The sequence below is a fragment of the Nematolebias whitei genome, chromosome 17 (genome assembly GCF_014905685.2).
Source record: "Nematolebias whitei isolate Nwh7 chromosome 17, NemWhi1, whole genome shotgun sequence".
Lineage (NCBI taxonomy): Eukaryota > Metazoa > Chordata > Actinopteri > Cyprinodontiformes > Rivulidae > Nematolebias > Nematolebias whitei.
The window spans coordinates 22,477,936-22,490,227 of record NC_056514.1 but is presented as its reverse complement, the minus strand read 5'-3'; the positions used below and the strand labels follow the sequence as shown (position 1 = coordinate 22,490,227).

General features: G+C 39.8%; 1 protein-coding gene across 1 annotated transcript; it reads left to right on the top strand.

Annotated features, from left to right (window-relative positions):
• The first annotated feature begins 1,639 nt into the window (after positions 1-1,639).
• On the top strand, positions 1,640-2,482 carry LOC119423635 (gap junction delta-3 protein-like). Its single transcript, XM_037691039.1, has one exon. It carries the CDS (start codon positions 1,640-1,642, stop codon positions 2,480-2,482), a length of 843 nt encoding a protein of 280 aa, XP_037546967.1.
• Positions 2,483-12,292: the final 9,810 nt, after the last annotated feature.

The following is a 12,292-nucleotide window of genomic DNA, read 5'->3' as shown; positions in this document are numbered from 1 at the left end:
AGGCGAAACGTTTCAGCACAAAAAAAACTGTCCAGATGACCTGACTGAAAAAATGTTGGATTTTATACCTGGATTAATGAGCATGGACTTTGTTGTTTACAACATACCAAGCCAACCCTAACTATAGGATTTATCAAAAAAGGAAAGTCTTAAGCCCAATCTTAAAACTGGACAATAGGAACATCTTTTCTTGGTTGCAAGTTCCTCAACAAGTTTGTTTGGTCTCATTTGACATTCTCTGTTGCACTTTTGACATCATAATCAAAGATTACTGAAAAAAATTCAAGTGATAAAAGTAGTTTTCATTTAACACATCATCTTGGGGGCCAGATAAGATGTCAACAAGGGCCACATTTGGCCCCGGGGCCTTGAGTTTGGCACGTGTGATCTAAGGTAGAAACTAAAAGTTTTTACTTTAAATCTTTTGTGTGTGTGTGTGAGTCCCAAAATGTAAAAATATGAATAAATGTTTAAATTAATTATCAGTTTTAAACTGTTACCAGAAAATCCCCCTCCAGCTAGCTCAAAGTCGCCCATGGGCCACCAGTTGATCATCACAGTTGGAGCAGGTTTTGTGGCTCCGGGCTTTAAAAAAAAAAGTTTGTTTAATGAGTGAAAGGGCAGAAATGGCTCTTTGATCAAAAAGGTTGTAGATGCCTGATTCAGAGGTCCTTCACCTGTATCTAGAGGTTGCATGAAACAGGTTCAGACAAGAACAACATTTAAACTGAATGAAATTTAAGACTTGTTCCAGTCAGTAGATGCCTCTGATTCTCAACACGTTCTAAAATTTTATTTAATCGTGGTCACATGTTCTCAACTTATCTGCTGTGATCAGGGAAACGGGCACAGCTGAAAACAAATCCTTCCTGCCGTTTCAGAAGCCCTTTGAAACGTCTGGAGAGAGCTGCCTCTCTTTGGTAAACATGGCCTCTGGATGCAGATTAGGGTGGAGAAGGAATTTCCTATCCGCCCTCCCAATTATAAACCCTGACAAAACTCGAATCTCGTGTCATTTGGAAAGGAGTCGACTCAGACGCGACAAGCACCACCATCTAGCTTTGATTTGGTTTCACTCCAGATCTTCCTTGTGGTTAATTCCAGGTGTTTTGAGATATTTTGTCTGGACACATGAGGAGAAAACAGGTGTCAAGCTGGCTTCTATAAGGTATTGTAACATTTTGGCTCTAAGAAAGTTTCACAAGTAACGTCGGTAATAAACAGCTATACTTTTAACGTATATATAATGTATGACCAATCTGAGTTCTTAACAAATTTCTACTGTCTTCTACCTTAATTCCCAGTTAGTTTTCTGAATACCATTTGAATCCAGCTGTTTGCAACGTCTGAATGGTGACATTCCCAGAAGTGTTCATAAAAGCCAGTTTTATTATTTTATAGCTGATTAAAATTGCTTTGGCACCTTTTCTAAAGTTCTGTTTTGGTTTCAGGTCCGTTAACGCTGCGGAGTCGAACCCTTAACCCAACCTTCGCCCCACGTTTGCTGACTTTGTTTCCGGAGTTACAAGTTGAATTTTATGTTTTAGTTTCTGTTTAAATCAGACGGGTTCTGCTCTGAGAGGTTCGGGTGAAGACGCCTTCAGGTTTCCTCCAAGTCATTTCTGACAACGCGGCGGCCATGGGTGAATGGAGTTTCCTCGGGGGTCTTTTCGACAGCCTTCAGGCCCACTCGCCGATGCTCGGTCGCTTCTGGCTCCTGCTCATGCTCGTGTTTCGGATCCTGATCCTGGGGACCGTGGCCAGTGATCTGTTTGAGGATGAACAAGAGGAGTTTGCCTGCAACACCCTCCAGCCGGGCTGCAAGCAGGTGTGTTACGATATGGCTTTCCCCATCTCCCAGTACAGGTTCTGGGTGTTTCATATAGTCCTCATCGCTACGCCTTCTCTGCTTTTCCTCATGTATGCACAACATCATCACAACAAGAGAACTAGACTCCCCAAAGGCAGCCGAGCTGGCACACAGAGCTACAGAGAAGATGCCCATTTCAGGAGGCTGTATATTATAAATGTGATCTTCCGGATTGTGGCCGAGGTAGGCTTCTTAGTGGGCCAGTGGCAGCTCTATGGCTTCAAGGTGGAGGCGCAGTTCCCCTGCAGCCGCTTTCCTTGCCCCTACACAGTGGACTGCTTCACCTCTCGTCCTGCAGAGAAAACAGTCTTCCTCTGCTTCTACTTCATTGTAGGGGTGATATCAGGCGTTTCCAGCTGTGCTGAGCTTTTCCACAGCTCCGTGAAGTGGTTTTGCACCAGGCCGGAGCCCCTCGCCCAGGAGCACTCCTGCCACAGTCTCCACAACCTCAAACAATCGGAGTCGGAGGAGAGACCTGGAGGAGCATCGGACAGCGTCGCCACCCCTGGGAAGCTAAAGCAAAGTTCGTTGAGAAGCAGCAAGAAATCGTCCAGCTTTAGCCACAAGAGCAAGAGTGGCAGATATGTGAGCACCAACAGGTTCCTGGTGTGAAGGGGCCTCCATTTTTAACCTAAAACCGATGACTTGCGTCATGTCGCTTGACATTTTCCGCCGTTTGAGTTGGGAGACACAACAAGGAAACGCTTGGAGCAAAATAGGGAAATGAGCAAAGACAAGACTGATAAGTAAAGCCATGTTTCGCTGCTTTGATGAACCATTACTGACAATAAACAGCTGGCTAGATCTCAGGAATACACTTGATAGACTTGTTTAACGTTTAGTCGTGGAGCTGGCTGCTCCACACCCTTTCCAATGAAAAAAAGCTTTTGAACTGTGTAGTTTAAGAAAGTAATGTTAAGATTAAAAAAAAAAAAACAATTTATAAAAAAAAACCTTGTTGATGTTTCTGGAAACCTGCTACCTTTTGTTAGCCACTTATGGTACAGACAGAAAAAGCAACTTCTTAAATAAATGATTTGAGCAGTTGTGCTTTTCTGCTTGGCTGCCATCGTGAATGAGAAAACCAATATATAATTGTGTTTATTAATAACCCAGAGATAAACTGAAGTGTGAGCATTTATTGTTTTTCTCTTTGACCAAGTTAGCAGAACGGTGCGCCATTTTCACTTGTCTATTTTAGGTCTTGTTGCTCGTGTTTTCTGTTGTTCCGTTTCTTTTTTCCAACACTGAGCCATTTGTCTTTGTATATTACATTTAGTCAAGCATCTTTATACATTTTATTTAATTTTATCAATTTAGTTGTAGACTATTTACTGAATGTTTGCAGAAAAGTGAGTTTAGTCAAGATTAGCTTAGCTTTAGTGTCTACGTAAAAGGTTAAACCCAACAGGTACACTTTAAATGTGGAGGACTGCAGTAATTTAATTACCGTATTTTTCGTTGTGTAAGTCGCACCTTTTTGCATAATTTGGCAAGACTTATACACTGAAGCGACTAATGTATGATTCCCCCCACCATATTTATAACCCAATTTTTGGCTGAGATCTGACGATTTCATTCATTCTGGCATGGAAAATATTGAACACTACCATTTTCAGCCACTAGAGGACCCTTGACTACTATGGCAAGCTAAGTGTCTCATTAATAGGTAAAAGTGGCTATTAATGAGACACTTGGCTTGCCTTACAAAGCCACCTTCGTCTCGCTCTGGAATTCCTGGAGCAAACGTCAAATCATCTGCATTTTGCCGCCCAGGTGAAATGCAGATGATTTGACTATTAAAGTGTATTTATTAAGAAAAAAGTTCAACTGAAACACACCTTTGCTATAACGTCGAGAAAACAAATAATTGTTTATAGGCGGTTATCTTGTTAAATTTCAGCGAAATGCACAGCGAGTCCTCCCTCTACACTCTCCCGCTTCCACAAATTGACGTGTTAAATGCAGCTCATTTGACAATTAACGTGTATTTATTAAGGAAAAGTTGAACTGAGACACACCTTTGCTATTATTTCGAGCAAACAAATAATTGTTTTTAAATGTTAATCTTGTTAAATTCTTGTCAGGGTCCTCTCGTGCACACTTCCGCAGCCGCCATTTGGCTTCCAATAGATTTTTGTCACAACACTGGCCCACGTTTTCGGGTGATCAGCGGTGAAGCATAACAAATGTGACGAGCCAGCGATGACACATAATAGATGCGTCGCATATGGCGAATCGACTTATTTATGCTTTTCCCACTTTATTAGACATTTTTGGACTGATGTGACTTATACGGAGGTGCAATGTGTATGGCGGAAAGTACGGTAAAACTCCACAAAAACATTTTTTATATTTAGGATATATCATTATCTTTTTTATTTTGTGTTTTAAACCTGTTTCCAAACCTATAGTTGAGATAAAGCTGGAGAACGTTGTAGCTAAACCAATAACGTGCAGGATTGAATGGATTTACTTTAACAGTTCTTTGACATTTAAATATAATTTTGTGATAAAATGCACCTTGTAGTGTTAAGTGCTGCTCATGAATGATGTGAAAACTACAGCAAATGATTCTTAGTGTGATTTAAAATGTAATGCATTATGGGGTGCCGTTTGTAAAGTTACACAGTCAAAAATTAACATCAATATTTTGGTTGTTTTAGCCTCTAATACGAAAAAAATTGTTTTTTTTTTTTTTTCAGTCATTTTCACCATGTTATTCATACATTTATAAATGTCATAGTTCCAAACTAAATATTTAATTTACAAGCTAAATATTTAATTTACAAGCTAAATATTTATTTTCAAAACTAAATATTTATATTTCAAACTAAATATTTATTGTCTAAGCTAAATATTTAATTTCCAAACTAAACATTTAATTTCCAAACTAAGCATTTAATTTGTAAGCTAAACATTTAATTTCTAAACTAAATATTTAAGTTGCAAACTAAATAATTAACTTGCAAGCTAAATATTTAGCTTGCAAGTAAAATATTTAGGTGAGAGTTAAATATTTAGTTAGTAAATTAAGTATTTATTTTGGAAATTAAATGTTTAGCTTAGAAATTTAATGTTTAGTTTTGAAAATAAATATTTATCTTGTAAATTAAACATTTAATTTACAACTAAATATTTAGTTTACTAACTAAATATTTAACTTTCAAGTTAAGTATTTAGTTTTAAACTAAATATTTAGCTTGTAAATTAAATATTTAGTTTGGAACTACAGTATGATGTCTATAAATGTATAACATGATGAAATAATGACTTTGAAAAAAAAAATTTTTTTTATTAAAGGCTAAATAAACCAAATATTGATGTTAATTTTTGACTCTATAACTTTACAAATGGCACCCCAAATAATATTGGATGGGAATGACTTGCTTTCCTGTAAGTTCACATGATAATAAACAATTCAAACTAATTTTTGTTTTTTACATCAAACACAGCACTGAGCAATTAGAGTGAAAGTCTTTTGTGTTTTAATAAAGTTTTAAAACTGTCAGAATTCACGATTTTTTTTTTAAATTGTCTGTTTTATGATCGTTTCATCCTATTTGTTTTTCTTTTTGTCTTCTAACTGAATCTTAATGCATTTTATTAATTGATAACTGGCACAGACAGTAAATTAATTAAAGTCTTTAAGTTGACACAGCTTTTAAAAATTGTACAATTAAATAGCGAGTAAACATGCACACACGCAGTCTCTTTGAAGTTTTGCGTCCACGCATGTTCTTTTTATGGCAAAAAAATATTGCAGCAGATTACAATTTGTCAAACGGTTTGTCAGAAACAAGCCCGGCAGCGTTCTTGCACAGTCTTGCTTATATGATGTAACAACATAAAGCAAAAATCGCTTTGATCATACTGATTGTGGAATATTTCGTTTTCCAATTTATTGCAGATTAGTCGTAATGGTTAAATTGGCCTTTTTATGGCTGCAATTCCACACATTTCAAATGTAGGATCATCCAGAGTGACTGAATTATTAAAGTTCATGTTTAACAATTCACTGTGAAGGTAAAAATGTGCGTTACACAACAACAACATGAACCTTAGAGCCCAGCAGCAGCAAACCATTAAACTGCTTCTACCTTCAAGCACTGGTTTCTGTTCAGGAGTTGCTCCTTTTTGGATTATCTCGGGATAATTTAGTCCCAAGTGACAGAAATGATACTAATCGGCATGAGATGGTAAAATAAAGCTTAAATTTTATGTTGGGATTTTACTGTTTAAAGGCAAATTTTCCTATATGTTTGTGCTCTTCATCATAATTTAAACATTTTCTATGAACTTAATCAAAAATTGTAACACTGTAACTGTGATGGTTGCTCTAGACTGATAGTATATTAAATAAAACATGTTTTACATTAGTGCAGAGCAGGGGATTCCTCAGGGCCTAAATGAAGCAGAAGGACTTTATAGATGATCTTTCTACATTTCTGATGATGTTTCGTTTCTCATTTAAAAACCTTCTAGGGTTTGTTTTTTTTGTTTGTTTTGTTTTGTACGAGTGGGAGATTTAGGCTGAATTTATTCGTATTAAAACAATTAAATCGAGGGGATGAGCAAATTGCAGCCCTTCCTCCGCAGTTGATTTCACAACATCTTGATAAATGTGACCAAAACACTCCCCATGTCCATCTTGTTGGTCCAGAAGACCAACATGTTTTAATCCCAAACAACTCAAGAAGCATCACATACCAGAGTTAAGATCACATGATTACTGACGCAACCTGGTATTTGTCACGCCCACAAAATAAAAAAAATAAAAAAAGTTTTTTTGAGTTGGGGCAACACGGTGGTGCAGTTGGTAGAGCTGTTGTCTTTCAGCGAGCAGGTCGCTGGTTCAAATCCCGGCTGGGGGGGCCTTTCTGGATGGAGTCTGCATGTTCTCTCTGTGCATGTGTGGGTTTTCTCCTTCTTCTTTATGTGTCCTTGTGATGGACTGGAGACCTGTCCAGGGTGTCCCCCGCCTCTCGCACAGTGATGCACAGTGATAGGTGGACATGAGCACCAGTGACCCCAAAAGGAAGAAGCGGGTAAAGATGATGGATGGCTTTTTGAGTTTATGCTAATAATCAGGTTCAACTTGGCTCAGCTCCAACAAAACAAATTGTTTTGCTGTTTATTTTTCTGACCGCTGCATCTTCTAACCCTGTGAAATCCACCAAACCCCGTCACCGAGTACCTCCTGGCAAACAGCAGACCTTGAAGGGCACGGCCATGACCAGCTGGTGAGGTCGCCGGGAAATAAAATACTGTCAAACGAAAACCTTCAAAAGAAAATTACCGTCTTGTAGGTTGATGTTGTCTCCGGTCGCAGTAACAGACGTCCGATTTGTTTTTGTGCATAATTTCAAAAAAGTCCTTCATAAAAATGTGAGGTCATTTATTTCAAAGTTGTACAAAGAAAAGTGGATTCCAGTGGGAAATATTTATATTTAGAAAAACCACCAAGGTGTATGATATTCAGCCAGTTATCAGTTCAAAACTGCCTCTCAGATGGTATGGGGGTGCATTAGTGCCTTTGGCAAAGGCAGCATCTGGACATCTTCAGGGTCTAAAACAGCATGTGCTCCCATCCAGATGTTATATATTTTAGGGAAGGTCTTGTTTACTTTCATAAGACAATATAAAATCAGTAAAGAAGACACACTGAACAGTAAAAACTCCAACTGCTGTCCTCAGTTCCCAGACGTCTACAGAAGAGGGGAAACATGTTTTAACTTTGTTTCACACAACTTTCAGACTTTCGTGGAACTGGGGGATTACACGTGTCATCGGGAAATTTGAAACAGACATCGCACGTTTAAAAGATTCCCGTGAGCATCTTGCTCAACTGTGCGTGGTGGCAAAATATCAGAAACGCCTGAAGTGAAATGCTCAGAAGAGCTTTTCAATAAAGCTGCTGGGTGTTTTTCCACAGAGTCCATCACCTGTCTTAGTGAGAATGTTAGTTATCTAAAGCTGATTCTTGTATATCACACCCAGAAGAGATCTTAGGGAAATAATCACCACTTACTGCCTGTTGCTGTAGGAGCTCAGACAACTTTCTGTTTAATAAACCTTCACAAAATGTGCAAAAATCAAAAAACAAAGCTGATTTTTTGTGTGTGTGAGAGCATTAACTGCAGTGTGGAGCTCTTAGAGAGCAACAGTAGGTGGCAGCAGTGGAACAAGATCAAAACAGCTCCACAATTGCAGCTCTGAAGTCCTCATCTCTCATACTATATTTGTTGCCACATCAATCCAGTGCTCAGTCACCTTGAGCATATGAGCGTATTACTGCGTTTTTAATCATATTTGCAATGAAAGCCTTTTCTGATTAAACAAAAAGGGTGAAGAGAGACTGTCTTCTGAGGACTTAAGCAGTCACAGATCCACACAGAAATCTAAATACTCTCAAAAGAAGCTTATTTTAGAGTCAGAAATTCCTCCCAGACTCACAGAGACTCAGTGCGCACACCCCTCCTGTGGTTCCCAGGGTGCATCATATATGCAGATTGCAGCTCTTTGATGTGCATGGAGCAGAACTCTCGATGTGTTTTATATAACCACTCGAGAGGAAAGGCAGGAAGAGTCGAAGAGGATTACCGTCAAAACTTTGCCTGCTTCCTTTTGTCTCTGCCTTTTCAAGTCTGCCTTGTCAAGCTGGAAACCTGTCTCTCTCTCTCTTTCTATACTTGCTCTGTCTCTTCCCCCCCTTTATTTACATTTCCATCCTTTCCACACATTTTGCTTTTAAAGCTTTGCAGCTGTGAAATGTAGGTCATCTGTTTTCTGCAGCACTAACATGGAGGAGGAGATGGAAGTGATAACATCTTCCTCTGTGTTTCTGTCTCTCTCCACCTCCTCCTTCCCCACGCTGCCTCCACTTTGAATGAGACACTTCAGGGGCTCCCTGAGCTCCACCTGTGTCCCCGGTGTGCTCCCAGTCTCTCTTCGTGCACGCCGAGCTGAGTGACAGCTCTATTCAGGAGTGTCTCACAGCGTCACAGGTTCTGCTCTGTCAAGGAGGGGGCCAAACCTTCATCTTATGGGAAATCTGAGACACACGTCTTTCTTCAACTTTGCCCTCCTCCTCCTCATAACAGCGTCAGCACCTCACTCAGATGTTTTACTCAGTTTGGTTTGTCAAAGAAAAACAATCCACTTCATATTTGCGCGCGCGCTGTTTTATTATTCTTTTGGACGTAAAGGTTCCTGTGATGCCACACATACAGATACTGAGATCAAGTGTGATGTGGGAGTAGCTGAGAGTCGTCCCCAGCACATCCTCTGAGCACTAACACTCGGTTCCTAGTGTTTCCAAAATGAGAATGGGAGGACGGTCTTTCAGTTCTCAGGCTCCTCTCTTGTGGAACCAACTTCCAGTTTCTGTCCGTGAGGCTGACACATTGTCCAGTTTTATTAGGCTTAAGACTTTCCTTTTTGATAAATCCTATATTTAGGTTGGCTTGGGTTTCCTGAGCTATCCCTTAGTTATGTTGCTATAGGCTGAGACTGCTGGAGGACAAACAGCACATTTCTTCACTCTGCTGCTGTCTTTACTTACTCTACTCTACCTGTTTGTATTTGTACTTGTTTCTTTCTTAACATGTGTTTTTTTGTCTTTCTTCCAGTAGAACGTACATCTGGATCTGTCATTCCGTGTTCGTTTGTTTCTCCTTCCTGTTCCTCTCAAATCCCAGCCAGTCGGTGCAGATGGCCGCTCGTCCTGAGTCTGGTTCTGTTGGAGGTTTCTTCCTGTTAAAGTGGACTTTTTCCTTTCCACTGTTGCCAGTGTGCTTGCTCGGGATGGGAGACTGCGACGAAGTGATGAGTCAACACAAACTGCTGGCTTTCTTAGATAGATATTGACTTTTTTTTTTATGTGTGTGAATGTGTCTGTTCAGCTTCTGTCGTGACTTGGAATATATAAATAAGCTGAATTAAAATACCTCGCAGGGTTGCATGAGATTGTGCAGACATTTTGATCAGAACGACAGCTGTCATTTTTCAGCATTTGATGGTATAAAAGGTGACAGGTGATATGCATTCCTTCAAGGAATGCCAAGTCCGGACAGGATGAATTGGAAATACCGTCCTTCTATCTGTCTTGTGAGCTGGATAATAATGTCAAAATCCAAGATGGCCACCCCCCGTATATACTGGTAAATATGAACTGGCTAATCATTTGAGGAAACTATGCTTTCTAGTTTTAAAGTATAGTTTCTTCAAATGATTGTGGTAGCCAAAATTTAATCTACAGTGGCCTTGGCCACCATTTGCCACCCCCTGGCTCCTCCACTGCTCCTGGTGGCTAAAATTGCTCCCTCAGCTTGTCTGGATCCGTCACCCTGCACTGCTTCAGACAAGGACAAAACCTCCCTCCATTCTTCTACACACTGTAACTCCTACCCACCTGCACATGTTGCACCAAAAACATTAACTGCAGTCCAGAAATAAAAACACTCATCTCTAAAACTACAAGCATCCACAGCCTGAGACACTGATTGTAAAAACACACCTAAAACACAGTATTTGTACACTTTAGTTTAAGACAGCTAGACATGAACTTTTGAAAACAGTCCTTGTTGTTTACTGAAATGTATTTTATTTTCCTCATTGATGCTAAAATCTGCATGTGATTTCTACATATTTTGCTTTTTCAGAACCAAACCTTCCTGTAACATTTTAAAAGTGGCCATGAGCTGTGTATCTTCAGACGTTTTAAAGATCTTTCTTTGAACGTTCGCTGCGTTTTCATTCATATTTTCTCCACGTCGGTCGTTTTCAGTGCAGTTCTCTTGTCTGACCGAGGCATATGTTTTAGTTTTTGTCAAAGCTGATGAACACGTGAATCTATCTGAACTTGTACCGAGTTAACAGATTTAAAAGAACTTTGCAGAAAGACGTAATCAGTAAGATATTAACTTGGTTTCTACAGCAGCTTGTCACAAAATGCAGAATCCGTTTCCATTTCTTTGGTTGCTTCAACAAAACGTGTCAAAGCTTTGAAAGTGAATTTTGGTAAAAAATCTCAAACCCCACATTTGATCCAGTTATGTAAACTGAGATCATTTACCACTGTGGTGGTAATAATGTGCAGTTATGTAACTAACTGCAGTGCTAATGCTGTCTCATGCCATGTGAGGGTGTGCTGGCTCGCTGACCTCTGACCTGTCGGAGCTGATCTCTCCTCGCCCGAAGCAGCACGTTTATGGCATCCAAGGAGAGCTCGGTTCAGTGCACATCACACCTCACCACTCCATCTCCTGCTCCTCCTCATCCCTCCATCTGCTCCCTCCATCCTTTCATTCCTTTCCCTCGCGATGCCCTGTGCAAGCGCAGCAATTACACCGAAATATCTTGGCTGCTCTGTTCTCATTCTCTCATCTCCTCCTCCATCTGCTGCCTTCACTTCTTTCTAATTTCTCAGCCTGAGGGGGTGAAGGGGTCAGCACAATGTCGAAGCTGCTCTGTCATCTTAACTTGCTTTCATTTTCTGCACAAAACCCCTCATAAAAGCCACAGAGCCATGTTGGACAGAGTGACCGGCAGTGGATGAGCTGACTGCTCTGCCCCCCGCTGACACAATGACTTTGCCTGATGAAGATGATGCTTCTTGGCTGCTCCTCCTGCCCGGTGCAATGAGCTCGATGGCAGTGAAGTAAATTGTCAGGGTTGATTTGCAGCTTTGTGCAGTCTGCACATCTGGGTTTGAAGTGATTCAGTCCCAAACAAGACAACGCCTGGGCTGATGACACGCTGAGATGTGAACATGATATTTTTGGAACTTCGGTTAAAAGAGTGCCCTTGTCTCCGATGTATTATTTTACACTTGGTGTGCAAAATGATGTGGGGAAAAATAAACAGAAAATGACACCGCGATGGGATTACTGTACACTGTTTTAAACAAATTGTGTTTATTACAGTAAAATACTGAGCAAAAGGTGGACAAAATTTCAAAAATCCATTTCAGAGAATGAAACAGTCTGTCATTTTAATAAACTGTGAAATTCCATAGCTGAGAACTGTTTTGTATGCAATGAATTATTATTGAATGCATGCCTGTCTTAAATCTTTACAATAAACAATACAATTCTGTAAAACTAATAGCTTGCCTAATAGCTTAAAACTACAATGACAAACTACAACAGTACAGAAAATGGTAATTTACTGTAAAACTGTCAGATGTGGTAACCAGAAATTCACAGGAAACAGTACATTATACAGTGGATGGATGGATGGATGGATGGATGGATGATGCATGGATGAATGATGGATGGATGTATAAATAAATAAATACAAATAAATAAATGGATGGATGATGGATGAATAAATGGATGAATGGATGGATGTGTGGGTGGATGGATGGATAGATGGATAGATGGATGGATGGATAGATGGATGGATGATGGATGATGATGG

Bases quoted from the DNA above. Each gene is read 5' to 3' on its own strand.
- LOC119423635 (XM_037691039.1), top strand. From the start codon at position 1,640: ATGGGTGAATGGAGTTTCCTCGGGGGTCTTTTCGACAGCCTTCAGGCC.